Genomic DNA, 22,686 nt, shown 5'->3' with positions numbered 1-22,686 from the left:
CCGACTCCTCTGTTACTATCTCCCAAAATGGCTGCCATCATGCTAAGCTACACTGATACATTTTCAGTACAATATTTCTACATTCATGTCGTTCTTATGTGAGTAAATCATTGTTCATCATCATTATTTTAGTTGGTTTTGGAAGTGATTATTCTTGATTTTTTATCACAAACATCGTGAATAAATAGCACATTTTCCTTGCAATATCCAGCTCGGATAAGGCAATTTTGACTGTAATCCATACTTATTAGTTATTTTTTTTTTTTTTTTATAAATCAGTTTCATTTTATTTTTACAAGCCTTAGAGATATTTAGGTGGCCATGCACCATTCCATTTTGGTCGCTCTAAAGTTGGCTAACCCATTCAAAGGAGGCATATATGCGTTCATACTTTTAATTTTCAAGAGTTTATAATGAAGAATTTTTGAGCGAAAATTCTTGTGATTTTCAGAAAGCAACTAAGACTGTGGAACAAAGATGAGCAAACCTTGCACCTCTAGAATGACCACAAAATCTCCATCACATATGTAATCACACTTACTACTGAGCCCACGTTTGACAGTTTTCTACTTGTTTTTGTTTCACAGGTAAATCAAATTTTCTACTTGTTGGGTTTTTTTGCAGATTAATTACTGCTTGACAAATCACAAAGTCATAAATTAATAAAAATGTGTCACAGGTTAAATGAAAAGTTTGAATGTCCAAACGAAGTGCAAGGCTAGCAACAAACATAAGTATCAAACGGTGGTAAGACAGTAAAACACTGGTTAACTATTGGCTGAGTGTCGATGCATATCGTACAATCGTACGTGTGTGCATATATAATTTGTAAGGATACCAACATGTCAATCAATTAATATGTTAATAAATATGTTCCTGACCATTTAGTATCGTCAAAATTTGTTAGTATCATCAACATTTGTTTGGTCAAACCAAATAAACCTTGGAACAGATCATCTAGATACTAAACGTGAATATGGGAGAGTTTCTTTTAACTCAATGTCTATCTTTTAAGTTTGAGCAGTATACAAGTTTGTGCCCACATATATCCTGGAAGTTTTAGATCATAATAGAATTTCAAGAGTTTGCTGAGACATGGTCAACACAGCAGTCTAATATGTAATTAAGCTAAGATAGACAACAAACCAATTGTTCAATGTTATCTAAGTAACCTGCAGTCACTGTTGGTCAATGGTAACTACAGTATTGTTTCTATGATCTGATTTAGACTTATGTCTATAGAGTAGTAGAACCAGTTAGCAGTTAAGAAGGGCCTACTTACTGACGGATAATGGGAAGGGGGTACTAACTGGTTAACAGAGGGCAGGTAACTTACTGGTAAACAGTCTAAAGGGGAACTGATTACCGTTGAACAGTTTAGGGGGAGGGGGCTACTTATAGCAGTTTTAAGAAACCTACTAACTGGTGAATTTATTAGAGAGGGGGGGATGGGAGCTTATGACTCAGAAACAGTTTAAAGGAGTGAGGCTACTTTCTGTCCAAAGTGTTACATATGCATCAAATTCACACAAATAACGAGTCACAACACACAGCACAAAGTAACATTCTGATTAAAATCAATTCTTCTACTACTGTCACAATCGATCACATGTTTCAGGGTTCATATCCTTGTATAACCAATACATACAGTCAATCAGGTTATCTCCCTGTATAAAGCTTCATTGTAGGCTCATATCAAGATCTATAAAATCATAAAATCATTTTGAATGTCATATGAGAAACTTGCTACGTTTCCAAGTTGAATTTTCAGCCAAATGCATTTAAACTCAAGTTAGCTTGACAAATATTCAATGAGCTACATTCTTGGATTAAATTGAATATGATGGCTAAGATGTCTTGAAAAATGACAGAGCTAAAGAGCTGAATTTATTCAGATTGCATAAAATGGTACACTGGTATGAAAAAACTCTTGTATAACACTTGATTAGCCTCAAGTGGTATTACATAACAAATTATGTTAGAAATTGAAATAAATCTTCCTAGAATACAATCTTGATAAATCTATCAAGAAAATGTTTACAACAATCACGGATTAAAAAAATTACCATGGTACTAATGCATATCTAAGTATATATGCACTTTATTGCACAAAGCTATGGAGAGAAACACAAGCTACTGATCACCACCCATTGTGCTTGCTCTGAACTGATAAAAACACATCTCGATGTGCTTCAACAGTATATTTATGATGAAGTGTACTTCAGTATGGGAGTTTTTATTATGTGTCCAGCAATAGGATTTTTGATGAAGTGTCCAATTCATTTTTTTGCATTAATTTTGTTTCTTCACTTAACATCTAAATTGACATCAATATTTATCAAAGATATTGATGGAGATATATTTCTCTGTATTACCAAATGAGTAGATAATAAATATCTTGTATACTTAAAAAATGCTTCTTCTAAATTTTTCCTTGTACATCACACAATTTTTGGTATCCACTTGGAAATGTAAAAATATATTCGTCAAATTGCCACAAACACAGGTAATTTCAGCATAATATTTCAATAGTCTCTATTCTGCATCATTGTTTTGAGACTCCGAGCGAGATGCACTGTCTTGTGACCCGAGATGCTATTTTTATCAGTGGAGAGAGGGTGTGATCTAAATGAGAGTGAGAAAGATAACCTACAGTTGAATCTTCCTCATATAAATACAACACTAATGTCATATTCATGAAGAAATGCCTCTTCTTGATCTTTCTTCTTGCTTCAATCAATCTGTACTAGCAACAACAGTCTACTTCTGGAACTTCAACATTCCAAAGCCGTTTGTTTGACTTGCCACATGATAAGGTATCCGTAATACATTTGAACCTGCCTATAAAGCACACACATGATGCAGATCAATCGACCAGGATCTCGAGAAAGACAATCGGCAGTCAAAGTCATGCCAGCTTTTTTCATAGGAAAAATCTTGATTTGCATTTGGAATGTCTTTAGCCAATCAGAATGGTTGTGTTGGGTCATGTGGTACGTTCCTAGGCAACTTGTGTAATAATTATGATGACAACTATGACCACAAGAACTACAACACACGCTACAATCATAATCATTTTCTGAAAAAGAAGAAAGAAATGTTAAAGATATATCAATTATCAATCAAAAAAATATAATTCTAAAACACCATTTTGAATGCTTGCTTTGCAAAACAGAGCAAAAAAGGCCTAATGGGCCCCGAATTGCTCAGGGCTGTTCCAGTAAAACATATATGGTAGGGGGGGAAGGCACTTTGAAATTGGGAGACCCACCGATAGAAGTGATTTTCAATTTTGTTGACCCACACACATATCTATTTTTTTGTGAACAAGACCATGGCATAGAAGCAATTTAATTTTTTATTTCACTCCGATTTGTTTTTGGATTTACACATTTTGATTTCTAGCATCACCAAAGAGTCCTAGGACAAAATTGCACTGTAAATGGTGCAGTGAACTTTTGTTTGATATGCTGCATCTATTACTAAATTTGTATAAGGGTACAATCCTCGTAGAACCAGGGTAAAATCTACTAAACATACTGAAGTGTTTCACAAGCATAATGCAAAAGTAGACATCTGAACATTCACACTTAAGCTTGTGAACTGCAACTTTTTCCTCGACTTAATACCAGTGAATTTAAATAAAGATCTGTTATTTTGCCAAAAATTAATCTATTGTTTCTTTGTACCATTGTCAAGTTTGAATGAATATAATATGTTTTAGATATATAGTCTATCATTATTATATCAAAACACTCAGAAAATAAAATAATAGTTTTTTATTGAAGATGAATTAAATATTGTCAGAAATTAACATTTTTTTCAATATTTATTTTTGTATTTTTGTAGTCAGGATGACTGAGCAACATTATAAAACATAAAATTTGCATTTTATTTCAAAAGGTTACAAAAGCTTCAGATAGACCCACCCACAGAAGGGATTTTATTGAAACGCCACTCTGGCACAGAAGTGATTTTATTTTGAACCCACCATGGCACATACTATTTTTTAAAGTGCCTTCCCTGGGTGCCATATATGTTTTCCTGGAACAGCCCTCACCACTTTGGATGAAGGTCATGGTTATTTAATTGAACAAACATGAATATGGTTGCCCTTCATCCCAACATGCTACAGTTGCAATATCATGTCTGGGCTTCTTGGTTTTTCAGAAGAAGTTGGCAACAGAGAAAAGTTGATTGACGCACCGACAGATGACGGACACTGCACCACGCCACAAGATGAAATATTTCATAATCACAGGAGTGAATGGCATCAGATTTTAATATCTTTTGATCACCACACTGATTGATTTTAATGTCATTTAATTTCTTTGACTTCTGTACTAATATAAATCCCAAGCTAATTCTATGATAGTGAAATCTTACCCGCCTAGCTTTACTTTGGTAGCGTACTGCCTTCTTTGTATCCATCTTGGCCGTTTCTATATAGTCTACAGCTTGTTCCACGTTGTACTCGATACGATCTATCATCTCACCCTACAACACACAATTCATCACTCAGCCATACCTCACAGCCTGTATCAAAGATCTACATCTCTAGCAGGGGTCGATACTAACGGTGGTCCTAAGGCCTCGGAAGGACTCACAAGAATTTTTCATTGGTGGTCAGTTTGACCACTAACATTTCATGAAATTCATTACCTTTACAAGCAAATTTCCTATCACAATTGTGATAATTTATTGGGTTTTTTTCTTCTTGTTTCCCCCCCCCCCCCTCTCAATTGTCAGTTTTATTGAGTTTATTTTAAATCATTTCGCAGCTTTATTGCAAAACCAGAACTCTTTAACAAAGGGAAAGTAAAAATATCATTCTGATGACAGAGTCTGTGAATTTTTGTCTGTAACGAGCGGTAAAGATTTTGTAATTCAAGCGTTGTAAAGATATAAATCAAATACAAATATGTGGTGCTGGATTGATGGGGCCTTTCCTCCTATATTTTGGAAGGACCATCTGAAAGTCAGAAGGACCACCTGGATAATATATTTGGTGGTCCAGCTGACCGTCTCATGAAATAAGTTAGTATCTACCCCTGTCTAGTTTTTAGTAGTACTGTAACCATAACAAAGTCTAAATGGACAAGAAATATCTATTTATCAAATTCAAGTTAGTGATATTCTGTGTTTGCATGTTACAGAGTTATCTGCCCTTGCGGATAGGTATTGGTTGTGAGGTCATGTGTTTGCGAGTATAACGTCATACTTTTCGGAGAAAACAACATGAATTGCACTCACAAAATAATGATGTAACAATCAATACCTTACCGCAAGGGACCTAACTCTCTAATATGCATGGATGGAATAGAAAAGAAAGTATACAAATTGTAACCACTATTGTATCAATATCACATATTTTAAGAGTTCACAGCATATCTTTGAACTCTGAACCTTCTGACTTTGACTTTTAACCTTACCTGTTGTTCCACAAGCATAGCCATATCCATAAACATATCATGGAGCTCTCGTATACTAGTCTCAAGTTTGATGATGTCATTATGACGAGCCTCAATATCTGCTAGCGTCTGTTTTGCTTGTTGGGTTTCCATGATGATCTAAAATAATAAACAATGTTTGAATTAAGAACAAAAGACCCATGGATCTACATAGCATGTCAAAATAAGGTATTATAAACAAGAAATTCATGGACCTGAATAGCATGTCAAAATAAGGTATTATAAACAAGAAATTCATGGACCTGAATAGCATGTCAAAATAAGATATTATAAACAAGAGATTCATGGAACTGAATAGCAAGTCAAAATAAGATGTTATAAACAAGAGACCCACGGAACTGAATAGCAAGTCAAAATAAGATGTTATAAACAAGAGACCCATGGAACTGAATAGCAAGTCAAAATAAGATGTTATAATCAAGAGACCCATGGAACTGAATAGCAAGTCAAAACAAGATGTTATAAACAAGAGACCCACGGAACTGAATAGCAAGTCAAAATAAGATGTTATAAACAAGAGACCCATGGAACTGAATAGCAAGTCAAAATAAGATGTTATAAACAAGAGACCCACGGAACTGAATAGCAAGTCAAAATAAGATGTTATAAACAAGAGACCCATGGAACTGAATAGCTAGTCAAAATAAGATGTTATAAACAAGAGACCCATGGAACTGAATAGCAAGTCAAAATAAGATGTTATAAACAAGAGACCCACGGAACTGAATAGCAAGTCAAAATAAGATGTTATAAACAAGAGACCCATGGAACTGAATAGCAAGTCAAAATAAGATGTTATAAACAAGAGACCCATGGAACTGAATAGCAAGTCAAAATAAGATGTTATAAACAAGAGACCCACGGAACTGAATAGCAAGTCAAAATAAGATGTTATAAACAAGAGACCCATGGAACTGAATAGCAAGTCAAAATAAGATGTTATAAACAAGAGACCCACGGAACTGAATAGCAAGTCAAAATAAGATGTTATAAACAAGAGACCCACGGAACTGAATAGCAAGTCAAAATAAGATGTTATAAACAAGAGACCCACAGACCTGAAGAGCAAGTCAAAATAAGATGTTATAAACAAGAGACCCACGGACCTGAATAGCAAGTCAAAATAAGATGTTATTAACAAGAGACCCATTGACTTGAATAGCATGTCGAAATTAGAATCAAACCATAACTGTGGCCAGAGTGGATGACCTAATACCCCCCACTGCATAAATTTAGTACTCTTATAATAGGGGACATTACATATTGAAATTGGTCAATACCAACTGGAAGGGACCGAGATCAAACTAAGAGTTATCCGAGTGTTCGAATTAAGCGAGTTTTCATGTTTACTGACTATCTCTTTACTTGGTATATATAGACTAGTTCCATGTCATAAAACGATGTGGACAAGAGATATGTCAAAATCGCTGATGGTTGCAAAATTATAACAAGAAACCTAGATATATATTTTGATATGCCGTTATACGGCAGATTTATGAAAAAGAAATAGGCATTTTCAGCGATCTCGTTGTCCAAAAAAACCTCATTTCGAGTTATAACAACATTTTAGGTATGATTTTTGTCCTCCGGACCCAAAATTTACTTCATGTTATCCAAGTTATTCTAGTTTTACGAATTCGAATTATCCAAAGATAAAAGGGGAATTCGGTCGGGACCGTCAAAGTACTTTGTATTAAGCCCGGTTGTCGAATTATCCGAGTTTGTATCAACCAAGTTCTACTTTAGTTTACATAACTTTTTTTTATGTCAGGGCTCTGTGTACCAAATTTTATCAAAATCTGTCAATTAGATTAGGAGGAGTACTTGACTGTAGCACACTGAGATATTGCAATACAGAAAACAATAAGATTTTTGCATAGACCTATTACAACAACAATTAATCATTCCTGCCAAGGATGAGCAGGATACCCTATGTGGAACTAAGAAATTACAAGGAGTAATTCAATTTTGTAATGATGCCTCCATCTTTACTACAGATTGCCTTGGAAACAAGAATTTCCAAATCCTTAGGGTTATAAGACATCACAAGAGATAATATGACCAGGAATCCCAGCGGGATCCCACCAGGATATTTTTCCGGGATCCGGGTCTTTTCCCCACAGGATCATGGAATCCCGGCTTTGATGCCATACCCTGGTTTACCTTACAAGGGTCCCAGTTGGTTTCCTAAACTGGGATCCCTGTTTGAGGGTCAAATCCTGCAGAAATCCCGCAAGGATTTGGTATCTTGCTGGAATCCCTGTTCCAACCTGAACAAGAAGGTATACTCAAAATATTCAAATAATCCATTCAGAACTATTTGACTCCATTTCCAAACATGGCATTTGTATACATAAATCAACACATGTGAATGTAGATTTTACTGGAGAATGTATGTTTGGTAGACATACCCCTTGTGTAAATATTGCTGGATTCCCCGATTCTAACATGTCTTCCAGCTCTTCGTTTGTTGTAGTTCTTCCAGCTAAAAAGTATTAAAATACAGGTTATAATTTTATGGAAGTTACACATTCAATCATCCGTTGAGAATACAATTCGAGGAAAATTGTTTTAAAAAACACATCTACATAAGGAGTATTTTTTTTTAATGTACTTGAAATTTGTTGAGACTTTCATTGATCTCGAATTAAAAATACTATAAATCAGCACAGATACTTGAGTGATATAACCACATTCAAAAATATACAACAAAGGAAAGATATCTGAAATGTAAAAATATCCATAGATCAAACAAACAATTAGAAAACAAAATTCACCATATATAAAAAATTCCAATTATAGTTTGTGTAAAAGGTGCAATAAATAAAACATCTGCCCAAATGTGCAATATGTGTCAATTCTGATGCTATAAGATCACTCAAAATTTGTTTGTTGTCTCAGAGGGACTGCTCGATGCCAAGTTTTTATTATTTTTGATTAAATACACCTATTTCTTAAGCACAAGAGCATAAAATCAGAATGCCGAATGCTATTATTTTTGGACTGTCCAACACATCTAGGGGTTTCACTGGGGTAGATCTACATCATAAGACAGGATCTTTGTTTTCTTATATTCCTGTCTATCTCAGCAGAGGAATGCTTGTCTACTATGTCCTTGTGTTCCAGCTACAGTCAGTATCTATGGACTCTTATCAACAGCTAAAACAGCTACGATTACTATGGACATAATTATCAACATTTATGGTAACTATGGACACAAGTATCAACAGTTGAAGTAACCCTGGATACAGCTATGGTAACTATGGACATACCTATCAACAGTTAAAGAAACTATGGACACAGCTATGGTAACTATGGACATACCTATCAACAGTTAAAGAAACTATGGACACAGCTATAGTAACTATGGACACACCTATGGTAACTATGGACACACCTATCAACAGTTGAAGTAACCCTGGATACAGCTATGGTAACTATGGACATACCTATCAACAGTTAAAGAAACTATGGACACAGCTATGGTAACTATGGACATACCTATCAACAGTTAAAGAAACTATGGACACAGGTATGGTAACTATGGACACACCTATCAACAGTTATAGTAACTATGGACACAGCTATAGTAACTATGGACACACCTATCAATAGTTATATTAACTATGGACACAGGTATGGTAACTATGGACATACATATCAACAGTTATAGTAACTATGGACACAGCTATGGTAACTATGGACATACCTATCAACAGTTAAAGTAACTATGGACACAGCTATGGTAACTATGGACATACCTATCAACAGTTAAAGTAACTATGGACACAGCTATGGTAACTATGGACATACCTATCATCAGTTAAAGTAACTATGGAAACAGCTATGGTAACTATGGACACACTTATCAACAGTTATATAGTAACTATGGACACAGCTATGGTAACTATGGACATACCTATCATCAGTTATATCAACTATGGACACAGCTATGGTAACTATGGCGAAACCTATCAATAGTTATAGTAACTATGGACACAGCTATGGTAACTATGGACACAGCTATGGTATCTATGGACACACCTATCAACAGTTAAAGTAACTATGGATACAGCTATGGTAACTATGGACACAGCTATGGTATCTATGGACACACCTATCAACAGTTATAGTAACTATGGACACAGCTATGGTAACTATGGACACAGCTATGGTAACTATGGACACAGCTATGGTAACTATGGCGAAACCTATCAATAGTTATAGTAACTATGGACACAGCTATGGTAACTATGGACACAGCTATGGTATCTATGGACACACCTATAAACAGTTAAAGTAACTATGGATACAGCTATGGTAACTATGGACACAGCTATGGTATCTATGGACACACCTATCAACAGTTATAGTAACTATGGACACAGCTATGGTAACTATGGACACAGCTATGGTAACTACGGACACAATTATGGTAACTATGGACACACCTATCAACAATTATAGTAACTAAGGATACAACTTTGGTAACTATGGACACAGCTATGGTAACTATGGACACAGTTATGGTAACTATGGACACAGCCAAGGTAACTATAGACACACCTATCAACAGTTAAAGTAACTATGGACACAGCTATGGTAACTATGGACACATCAATCATCAGTTATAGTAACTATGGACACAGCTATGGTAACTATTACACATCATACCAAACCACATCCAGATCATCCATACATTAATCTAACACAGACTATCAAACTATCTTTAATTCATAATGAAATCCTCAAGTTTTTTTTATGCTTTCTTCATTTCTTATTTTTTAAGACCTGTTAATTGAGCAAAGCTCTTCTTTTCTTTAAAAAATGTAGAAACTGTACAAAAGGATAACAGATAGCATCAAAGCCAACAGAGGCGATTTCCCTTCAAGCTGATAAACAACAAAGGGGAACAATTCATTATCAATAGGTTCAATCTCAACATGGAATGGAGGGACAACAACTGGACTTTAAGAAAAGGAGAGACATTTTGGGATTGTAGGAAACAAATTGATCGACCCATCATAACAATGAAAAAGTATACAGGGGCACCATTAGGGAAAACACAACGCTACTGGCCATTCAACAGGCAAATACAATATTGGAAAACGGATACATTTAAAAAATATCTGTTTTTATTATTATGGAAGACAGAAAATATAAAGCCACCATTCCAGTTAATTATACTGCGAATAGAAACTTGTAACTAAATGCTATAAATATTAGTCGCTTTTTTGTCCACAATAATCTCCCTATGAATTGTGATATCTTTTAATTCCTCATGAATAAATTACGGACCTCTCTATTTCAATGCATCTAATCTTTTCAAAGTATTGAATTTTTGATGAAAAAAATTCACAGTCGTGAATAATCAGAAAATAGCACTCCAGTCTGAGCTTTAATTCAAAATCAATTATGAATATTCGTGCTAATTATCCTTCTGTTACAGTTGCCATTTTATTGATCCGACATAACAATAAAAAGGTCTTTTACAACAGGTGCTTGTTGATGTCTTTCTCAGGATTAGATGGAATTAGGATTAATGCATTACTTGTAGTCGTTATCATCATACGACAACAATGGTAATCAGTGAATATTGTTACTGGTCAGCAGAATTCTATTTGGTGTAGAATTACTGCTGAGTTTTCTAATCCCATTCATGAATTATATGAATAAAATCTTACAAAATATTTTAATGCAATGATGTGGTTACAGTAATTAATTCAAATTGTCTTTTTAAAAAAAAAATCATTATTGATACAGATTACTGGTGATTGGATGGGACTAGATCAGAAATATGACTATCACTTTTGAAGGATACATGTACAGCGTACAGGGCTACAAAACAGACAGGACGACGGACAAAGCAAACGCTAAAATCTCAATGGATTATGAAATACCAGTAACTTCTGTATATATGTACACTTTTCGATAAGATCAAGCACAAATTATCAGGAAAGTAAGCCCTTATTTTGCTATAAATTCATAAATACAGCTTGAATACAGTATAGTATCTTGACAAAATTTCAGATAATCAAATAAATAATGAGAATTAAGTCTACTATAGAATTACATTGCAGATTTACTAAAAGCTGAAACACTGAAGTTTTACTTCTATATTGATAACTGCTGTAAACAAAGGTCACTATACAAATTACTGGACATATTCTAGCCCAAATAGCCACTTATATTAACCACTGCAGAGGGCATCATTTACTGATCAACAAATAAACTTTTCTCTTTGATCGTCAGGACACAGTTTATTTACCACCTATATAAGCTAACACTGGCCTCCAATAAAACGCTGAAGACACAAGCGACACAACACTAATCAGGTTTGGCTTGTCATGCACTTCTGCTAGCTCCATACTACAGGTAGTTAATTAGCAGACAATACCAAATAAGGAACTCGTAGTAATCATTACGTAAGGGGGGGGGGGGGGGGGCACAAGCAAAAAGTACGAAACGATGGCTTACTGATCTCCAGCTGCCTCTGAATGCGTCCTTTGCACCGCTCACGGTAGTCTATCTGGCACGAATTGTAATCGTTCATAACCTCCACAAATTTACGTGATAAAGTGGCGTGCTAGGGCAGAAATGAAAAGAAATGTACAGAAATTATTCAAAAAACACAAAAAATCCATCAAAAGTTTATAGTTTACTAGAAAATCAAAGTAGAATGGTTCAAATAACTGTTCCATTTAGTGCAGCAATTAAATGTCCTCTGAGAATGACACTTTTTTGGTTGTTTTTTTGTTCCTTTTTTCTTACAATTTTAATTCTATTTTCTCATCCAAAGCTTAAATCAAATATGATCTCTCTGCATAAATATTTGGCCAAAAATTTACAAGTTAGATGTCATGAAAATGCTGACCCAAATGAAACAATCACTTATAAACAAAAAATAAAATAAAAATAATAAAACCAAGAGATGTTCTTTTGCTACCTAGAGCAAAGTAAGAGGTTGGGCTGTTCTAGTAGAGGAGTTTTGAAAAGAAACGCCGTGCAGAATAGAAACGAGTCTTACTGATCTCCATCTGGCGCTTAATTCGAGTTTTGCACCCTTCTCTGTAGTCTAGCTGGGCTTGGTTGTATACTCCCATCACTTCCACAAACTTACGTGATATTGTGGAATACTATAGAAAAATGTCACACACATTAAGCTGGAAACACTGGCTCATAAAAGAAAAACTTACTGGTTTACTTCAACATAACAAATTAGAATTTCATAACACCTTAGGTCTACTTTGAACATATTTAATTTAAAAAAATTTGAAAATAAATAATATGTATTTATAATTTGATTAAAGTATCCAAAAACAAGTTGTCCTATATAAACTTTCCTTTATCTAATTATAAAGTTCATTTGTATTATTATTTTTTGGCAGATTATAACGTCAATATTTCTAACAACTCCTTCATTGCTGATAACCATGTCTTTCATTTTTTAAGACATAATAAATTTTGATTTTTTAAAATGTATGTTGTTAATTAAATCATTTGACCTAATATTCTGTCAATAAACATTGAAAATTAGTACGTTTAGTTGACACTTTGATATCTAATCATGAACAAATATCTATATAAAAATTCAGATATATGATCAAAATTGAAATATGATCAAAATTATTTGTTTAATTAACACCTTATGTCAGTAAACTCAAGAAATGTACGTCTATTCTTAACTACTTTATAAAAAACTCTTCCTTTGAAATAATTCCTGAGATATGTTCCTGAATCAAATATAAACTATGTATCCTATACATCTATTTTTGTAGACACTTGTGAATATTCCACCCACTAAAATCAAGACTTTGTGAAAAGCATATGGGTAGATTTAACCTACTGTAGATGTAAGGATTCGCCTACATGAATGGTTGAAATTTAAGACAATTCTCAGTCACAAAAGTAATTCTATAGGCATTGTATATTTTTTGTAAATCAAAAATTGAAAGATTCAACTGAAGTAAATGGATTATATAATACAGTGCAACTTCCCCAAACCAATCCTTCTCTGACAAATCACCTCTTGCTTCAGATCAACCTGGCAATGTACAGAATTGATCCTTGTATATTATAATAGTAGAGGTATCCCCTACACTGATCCCTGTGTAAATGAGCACCACACTGAATTAGCAGTATCAGTATCTGATGCCCTCCAGCACAGAGGAGTAATAACAGGCGAGATGCAGGTAGAAGTCGCAGCATTGTAGAATCACCAAAGTGAAACAATGCAATGATGACATACACTCTGTATCAGAACTTATTTAATTTCGATAGTCTCATTTTTATGTCTTCTACTTTCAATGTGTCTTAATTTCACTATCATTATCAATTAATACAATGATACATATGTCATCCGATCACCAAGGCCCTCCTAATTCTGATCATATCATGCCCGGTCAAAATGATCAAACTCCCAAACTGAACCCTCTCAAAAACGGCCAAATATTTATCTACATTCACGATTAGTTTAGAGAAGTTCCACTGTAGTATTTTTTTCCAAACTGAAATAAGTTAGTTTTTTTCCTTTAGTTTTATGAACAAGATGTATTATAGAACACAGACAGATATTAGATATAGGCTGATGGATATGGTATGGAAATTTTACAGATAAAATGAGGTCAAAATCTACAGCAAACCACAGCAGGCTGCTGTAAATTATCATTACTTTAAAGCCCTGATTGGTAACAGAACTGTATCTCTTATCATTCAAAAGTTCTTTTCAGAAATAATTCATATTTTATGTCTATTTTTATCCAATAGTTCTTTAAGAATCTTTTGTTATTATTCAATTGCTGTCCAAGAAATACTATTTGCTCTTTGTTTATCTAAAATCAGAAAACCTGAAAGAAATAGGAATTCTCCTGAAAAGGAAAGCTGGAAAAATAGAGCAGGAATTTTTGTTTTCATAAAGGAATGAACATGCAGTAGATATAACAGAAAGAATATGTAACATTAAGGTGAATATAATATTTTACAACACTCGTATATTGTAGGTTTTGTATATAGCCTTATTGTAGGAATCGTATACAGCCTTATTGTAGGTATTGTATATAGCTTTTTTGTAGGTATTGTATATAGCCTTATTGTAGGTATTGTATATAGCCTTATTGTAGGTATTATATATAGCCTTATTGTAGGTATCATATATAGCCTTATTGTAGGTATTGTATATAGCCTTATTGTAGGTATTGTATATAGCCTTATTGTAGATATCGTATATAGCCTTATTGTAGGTATTGTATACAGCCTTATTGTAGGTATTGTATACAGCCTTATTGTAGGTATTGTATACAGCCTTATTGTAGGTATTGTATATAGCCTTATTGTAGGTATTATATATAGCCTTATTGTAGGTATCATATACAGCCTTATTGTAGGTATTGTATATAGCCTTATTGTATTAGCCTTATTGTAGGTATTGTATATAGCTTTTTTGTAGGTATTGTATATAGCCTTATTGTAGGTATTGTATATAGCCTTATTATATATAGCCTTATTGTATATAGCCTTATTGTAGGTATTATATACAGCCTTAATGTAGGTATTGTATATAGCCTTATTGTAGGTATTGTATACAGCCTTATTGTAGGTATTGTATACAGCCTTATTGTAGGTATTGTATATAGCCTTATTGTATATAGCCTTATTGTATTAGCCTTATTGTAGGTATTGTATATAGCCTTATTATATATAGCCTTATTGTATATAGCCTTATTGTAGGTATTAAATACAGCCTTAATGTAGGTATTGTATATAGCCTTATTGTAGGTATTGTATACAGCCTTATTGTAGGTATTGTATATAGCCTTATTGTAGGTATTGTATATAGCCTTATTGTAGGTATTGTATATAGCCTTATTGTAGGTATTGTATATAGCCTTATTGTAGGTATTGTATATAGCCTTATTGTAGGTATTGTATATAGCCTTATTGTAGGTATTGTATACAGCCTTATTGTAGGTATTGTATACAGCCTTATTGTAGGTATTGTATATAGCCTTATTGTATATAGCCTTATTGTATATAGCCTTATTGTATATAGCCTTATTGTAGGTATTATATATAGCCTTATTGTAGGTATCATATACAGTCTTATTGTAGGTATTGTATATAGCCTTATTGTATATAGCCTTATTGTATATAGCCTTATTGTAGGTATTGTATATAGCTTTTTTGTAGGTATTGTATATAGCCTTATTGTAGGTATTGTATATAGCCTTATTATATATAGCCTTATTGTATATAGCCTTATTGTAGGTATTATATACAGCCTTATTGTAGGTATTGTATATAGCCTTATTGTAGGTATTGTATACAGCCTTGTTGTAGGTATATATACAGCCTTAATGTAGGTATTGTATATAGCCTTATTGTAGGTATTGTACCAGCCTTATTGTAGGTTTGTATATAGCTTTATTTGTAGGTATTGTATATAGCCTTATTGTAGGTATTGTATATAGCCTTATTTGTAGGTATTGTATATAGCCTTATTGTAGGTATTGTATATAGCCTTATTGTAGGTATTACATATAGCCTTATTGTAGGTATTGTATACAGCCTTATTGTAGGTATTGTATATAGCCTTATTGTAGGTATTGTACACAGCCTTATTGTAGGTATCATATACAGCCTTATTGTAGGTATTGTATACAGCCTTATTGTAGGTATTGTATATAGCCTTATTGTAGGCATCGTATACAGCCTTATTGTAGGCATTATATACAGCCTTATTGTAGGTATTGTATATAGCCTTATTGTAGGTATCATATATAGCCTTATTGTAGGTATTGTATACAGCCTTATTGTAGGTATTGTATATAGCCTTATTGTAGGTATCATATACAGCCTTATTGTAGGCATCGTATACAGCCTTATTGTAGGTATTGTATATAGCCTTATTGTAGGTATCATATATAGCCTTATTGTAGGTATTGTATACAGCCTTATTGTAGGTATTGTATATAGCCTTATTGTAGGTATCATATACAGCCTTATTGTAGGTATTGTATATAGCCTAATTGTAGGTATTGTATACAGCCTTATTGTAGGTATTGTATATAGCCTTATTGTAGGTATTGTATAACAGCCTTATTGTAGGTATTGTATATAGCCTTATTGTAGGTATTGTATATAGCCTTATTGTAGGTATTGTATACAGCCTTATTGTAGGTATTGTATATAGCCTTATTGTAGGTATCATATACAGCCTTATTGTAGGTATTGTATATAGCCTTATTGTAGGTATTGTACACAGCCTTATTGTAGGTATCATATACAGCCTTATTGTAGGCATCGTATACAGCCTTATTGTAGGTATTGTATATAGCCTTATTGTAGGTATTGTAAATATCCTTATTGTAGGTATTGTATATAGCCTTATTGTAGGTATTGTATACAGCCTTATTGTAGGTATTGTATACAGCCTTATTGTAGGTATTGTATATAGCCTTATTGTATATAGCCTTATTGTATATAGCCTTATTGTATATAGCCTTATTGTAGGTATTGTATATAGCCTTATTATATATAGCCTTATTGTATATAGCCTTATTGTAGGTATTATATACAGCCTTAATGTAGGTATTGTATATATAGCCTTATTGTAGGTATTGTATACAGCCTTATTGTAGGTATTGTATACAGCCTTATTGTAGTAGGTATTGTATATAGCCTTATTGTAGGTATTGTAGTATATAGCCTTATTGTAGGTATTGTATACAGCCTTATTGTAGGTATTATATATAGCCTTATTGTAGGTATTGTATATAGCCTTATTATATATAGCCTTATTGTATATAGCCTTATTGTAGGTATTATATACAGCCTTAATGTAGGTATTGTATATAGCCTTATTGTAGGTATTGTATACAGCCTTATTGTAGGTATTGTATACAGCCTTATTGTAGGTATTGTATATAGCCTTATTGTAGGTATCGTATATAGCCTTATTGTAGGTATTGTGTACAGCCTTATTGTAGGTATCATATACAGCCTTATTGTAGGTATTATATACAGCCTTATTGTAGGTATTGTATATAGCCTTATTGTAGGTATTATATATAGCCTTATTGTAGGTACAGCCTTTATTGTAGGTATTGTATATAGCCTTATTGTAGGTATTATATATAGCCTTATTGTAGGTATTGTATACAGCCTTATTGTAGGTATTATATATAGCCTTATTGTAGGTATTGTATATAGCCTTATTGTAGGTATTGTATATAGCCTTATTGTAGGTATTATATATAGCCTTATTGTAGGTAATGTATACAGCCTTATTGTAGGTATCGTATACAGCCTTATTGTAGGTATCGTATACAGCCTTATTGTAGGTATTGTATACAGCCTTATTGTAGGTATTGTATATAGCCTTATTGTAGGTATTGTATACAGCCTTATTGTAGGTATCATATACAGCCTAATTGTAGGTATTATATATAGCCTTATTGTAGGTATTGTATATAGCCTTATTGTAGGTATTATATATAGCCTTATTGTAGGTATTGTATACAGCCTTATTGTAGGTATTGTATACAGCCTTATTGTAGGTATTATATATAGCCTTATTGTAGGTATTGTATATAGCCTTATTGTAGGTATTGTATATAGCCTTATTGTAGGTATTGTATATAGTATTGTAGGTATTGTATATAGTCTTATTGTAGGTATTGTATATAGCCTTATTGTAGGTATCGTATACAGCCTTATTGTAGGTATTGTATACAGCCTTATTGTAGGTATTATATATAGCCTTATTGTAGGAATCGTATACAGCCTTATTGTAGGTATTGTATATAGCCTTATTGTAGGTATTGTATACAACCTTATTGTAGGAATCATATATAGCCTTATTGTAGGTATTGTATATAGCCTTATTGTAGGTATTGTATATAGCCTTATTGTAGGTATTGTATATAGCCTAATTGTAGGTATTGTATATAGTATATAGTAGGTACTATTATATATAGCCTTATTGTAGGTATCATATACAGCCTTATTGTAGGTATTGTATACAGCCTTGTTGTAGGTATCGTATACAGCCTTATTGTAGGTATTGTATATAGCCTTTTTGTAGGTATTGTATATATAGCCTTATTGTAGGTATTATATATAGCCTTATTGTAGGTATTGTATAGCCTTATTGTAGGTATTGTATATAGCCTTATTGTAGGTATTTTATACAGCCTTATTGTAGGTATTGTATATATAGCCTTATTGTAGGTATTGTATAAAGCCTAATTGTAGGTATTGTAAATAGCCTTATTGTAGGTATTGTATATAGCCTTATTGTAGATATTGTATATAGCCTTATTGTAGGTATTGTAAATAGCCTTATTGTAGGTATTGTATACAGCCTTATTGTAGGTATTGTATATAGCCTTATTGTAGGTATTGTATACAGCCTTATTGTAGGTATCGTATATAGCCTTATTGTAGGTATTGTAAATAGCCTTATTGTAGGTATTGTATACAGCCTTATTGTAGGTATTGTATACAGCCTTATTGTAGATATCGTATTTAGCCTTATTGTAGGTATCGTATACAGCCTTATTGTAGGTATCGTATACAGCCTTATTGTAGGTATTGTATACAGCCTTATTGTAGATATTGTATATAGCCTTATTGTAGGTATTGTATACAGCCTTATTGTAGGTATTGTATATAGCCTTATTGTAGGTATTGTATATAGCCTTATTGTAGGTATTGTAAATAGCCTTATTGTAGGTATTGTATACAGCCTTATTGTAGGTATTGTATATAGCCTTATTGTAGGTATTGTATACAGCCTTATTGTAGGTATTGTATATAGCCTTATTGTAGGTATTGTATATAGCCTTATTGTAGGTATTGTATACAGCCTTATTGTAGGTATTGTATATAGCCTTATTGTAGGTATTGTATATAGCCTTATTGTAGGTATTGTATATAGCCTTATTGTAGGTATTGTATATAGCCTTATTGTAGGTATTGTATACAGCCTTATTGTAGGTATTGTATATAGCCTTATTGTAGGTATTGTATATAGCCTTATTGTAGGTATTGTATATAGCCTTATTGTAGGTATTGTATACAGTCTTATTGTAGGTATTGTATATAGCCTTATTGTAGGTATTGTATACAGCCTTATTGTAGGTATTGTTTCCTTTATACTATGATTTAATGTCATTTGATAAAGGTATCTATATATCACTGATTTTATGATCGCAGTAAAACAACAAATTCCGATTTTTTTTACCATAAGAATGTTTTTAATATGATGACATCAGGTACAATTTATTTATTTGTAGTAGTTGTTGCATTGATATCCAATTCCTCTGGATCCTTCCCTAATATTTAAGCTACACTTTTATTTGTGTGTGTCCATCTCAAAGGTAAAACACTCATAAAAATAACCTAACATAAGCAAGACAGAACACTATATTATAATGGCCAGTTACAAAATTGTATACTTCAGTGAATTATAATAATATATGAATGACAGCCTGATACTGATTTTGTAACGTGGAAGTTAAATTGTCCTTAATATATGATAATAACAGATGAATCTTTTCCAACCCATCAAATGTGCAGTTACATTTCCATAAGTGAATCAACCAATCAAAAGTGCTGACACATACAGGCATTAATATAATATTGACCAATGAAATTGTGCCAGACATTTAGGTCAAAGGTTTCATCTGACCAGTGATATTTATTGTCCCATTTCTGATTGAAATAATCCACCAATGAGAAACAGTGAGGTGTGTTTGCAAGTGTAGATACATACTTGTGTCTTTCGTATTCTAAGATCTGCTGAAGATTTGTTGGAATGCTCCTCTTGTTCTATGTTTTGTTCAATAACTGTAAAGATAAAACACAACTAATCAGTATGCATTAGATTATTGGTCACAAGTTAACCATACTATCAGCAGTGTACCAATTGCATAAGTTTTCAGGAATCTGGGACAATTTGAAAGGGGAGATAATTTTGAAGGAATTCAGAAGGTGATTAATTTGAGAGGGGAGATAATTTTCTGACAGTAAGAAAACATCTATCAGATGTTTGACAGTAGAATCAATCAAGAATAAGTAATAGACTTATTGTAAATTTTCTTCAATTGCTTGAAAACCACAGTAAAAGTACTTGCATAATTTGAGACTGAGCAGCGTCGATCATATCTATAAAAATTGCATCAAGTAGTCTTATCAAGTAGTTGGGGACAAATCACTTGGTTTATAAGCATAGCTGGTTACAAACTTAATGCAGATATCTCAAAGGAAGCATGATGGGGAATGGAAATTATTACATGAATTTGTTGTAAGCATGTTCATTATAAAAAACATGTTTTACTGCATACTATTGGTTTAACATCAAAATATATTTAATAAATAATTAAATTGAGAAGTCTGAAATTCAAAAAAGGTCCCTGAAGTACTTCAATAAAAAAAGAAATTTTAACGGTTGAAATTCTAAATCAGGACTTGTCAGACTTTAATTTAAACTTAAAAGTGACAAGTAAAATTAATCAACACATCATGATCTACATTACTGCAGATGCTGCTCAAGACAAAAAATTAAGATAAAGGTTGGAGTAAGAGTAGTAGGTCAAACTTCCCGTCAGTTTATTACGAAAGCCTGACTAGTCATATCACTGTTGGTTAAAAACAAAAACCCAGAAAACTATCTTGAAGATTCAGTAAGGAAGGTGGAAAATCAATCATAAATTACTGTCAGAAGATATAGATTTTTACAAACGTACAGCAACATGTAAAATTGGCTTCCTGTTCTTACTCATTCAAATGAATCAAGATTCTCGACTGACTGGAAAATAAGAACAGGTGTTTCAGTCTTTAGTATGACAAAACAGGTCAAGATGTTTAGACTTCAAAGATTATGAGGAATTACATTAACAAATTATATTTCAAAAAATGCCTTTGATTGGCCTAATGTGGTAAATATTAAACTAAAATACACTAATTTAAATCTTGTGTTCAATAAACAAAACAGCTATAGTTAATAGGAAAGTCTGCATTAGTTTTTTGTCTTATAATAAGTTTGCTATGTATGGTAATAGCTAGGGTATTGTAGAACTAGAAAATGTCCAAATCATCAATACTATTGCTTCTATGTGAAATCATGAGCCATGCATGTCAGCCATCTTGGATGTTTAGTCCAGAAAAAGAGAAAATGACCTTCAGACTGATCATGGGTTTAATAAAAATCATTTTGGTAGTTTAAAGAATTTGAGAGTTGTATTCAGATGAGATGATCTCCAATCCACGGCTTTGGGGTATTGGAACAAATGGACCCTCCCTAACCCCAATCCATGGCTTTGGGGTATTGGAACAAATGGACCCTCCCTAACGTTAACCCCAATCCACGGCTTTGGGGTATTGGAACACATGGACCCTCCCTAACCCCAATCCATGGCTTTGCATACGCCTGCTTGCCCCCATCTCATGGCTTTATTGCAAGGAACAATTGGATATATGTCCAATCATTGTCTTTGAAGCAAGACACAAATGGACATGCCCCGGCCCCTCCAAATCCATGGCTTTCAAGCAGAGAGCAAATATTTATTCATTATCTAGTTAAACTTTCCATCACAATCTTTCACTATTTTTGTAACAATAAGATAATCTATAAGAAGCTCATTATGTTCCACCTCTATCCATCAGTACTAGGTGTACTTATAACAACTTATTGATTGATCCTACACCTCGGCCATATAAAATGTAAATAGCATTGTCTGATTCAGCCGGTGATTCACACAATCAATTCTTCAGGTTGTCAACTCTTCCGTGTTTTCTAATGAACGTTAATAATTCAATGTCTGAGATATACAGTGTTCAGGTAGATTGTAATCTTGAAGAATAAAACATATTGATTTCTCACATTAAAATAAACTTTTTTTCTCCACAAAATATACCTGGTGACTCATCATTTAAAAGTGATTTATGAAATCATCTGACTCCATCTTTTACTAATGTAAGTAGTTTGATAGCATTTATCAGTTTCATGTTCCGCTTAGTTTCATTTCATCATTATTCATTTTTTATTTACTATCAAGTATAAATACCGAGGTTTCGAGATTCAAAAACGACGGTGGTAAAGTACAATTTACCGTCGATAAGTCCTGTGATTATGGCGGCATCATTTTGTGACATAATAATCACCGTAAGGTGGGACTAATTGACGGTTAATTGTACTTTACCCACGTCGTTTTGG

The 22,686-nt window shown here is 33.1% G+C and overlaps 1 protein-coding gene across 2 annotated transcripts in view; it reads right to left on the bottom strand.

Moving 5' to 3' along the window:
* Positions 1-251: 251 nt before the first annotated feature.
* The window catches only part of LOC138332213 (syntaxin), a 68,602-nt gene continuing 46,167 nt past the window's right edge, over positions 252-22,686 (bottom strand). The window contains exons 5-10 of one of the 2 annotated variants that reach the window (XM_069280214.1): positions 20,245-20,318; positions 12,499-12,607; positions 7,883-7,956; positions 5,433-5,570; positions 4,387-4,497; positions 252-3,079 (exon numbers count right to left, since the gene is read on the bottom strand). In XM_069280214.1, coding sequence (XP_069136315.1) covers positions 3,002-3,079; positions 4,387-4,497; positions 5,433-5,570; positions 7,883-7,956; positions 12,499-12,607; positions 20,245-20,318 — 584 coding nt within the window. In that variant the 3' untranslated portion in view covers positions 252-3,001. Of the gene's footprint in view, positions 3,080-4,386; positions 4,498-5,432; positions 5,571-7,882; positions 7,957-11,948; positions 12,058-12,498; positions 12,608-20,244; positions 20,319-22,686 lie in introns of both variants that reach the window. The other variant, XM_069280213.1, reaches the window with a different exon arrangement.

This window comes from Argopecten irradians, chromosome 9, assembly GCF_041381155.1.
Source record: "Argopecten irradians isolate NY chromosome 9, Ai_NY, whole genome shotgun sequence".
Classification (NCBI taxonomy): Eukaryota; Metazoa; Mollusca; class Bivalvia; order Pectinida; family Pectinidae; genus Argopecten; species Argopecten irradians.
This window is presented reverse-complemented; position numbering and strand designations above follow the sequence as displayed.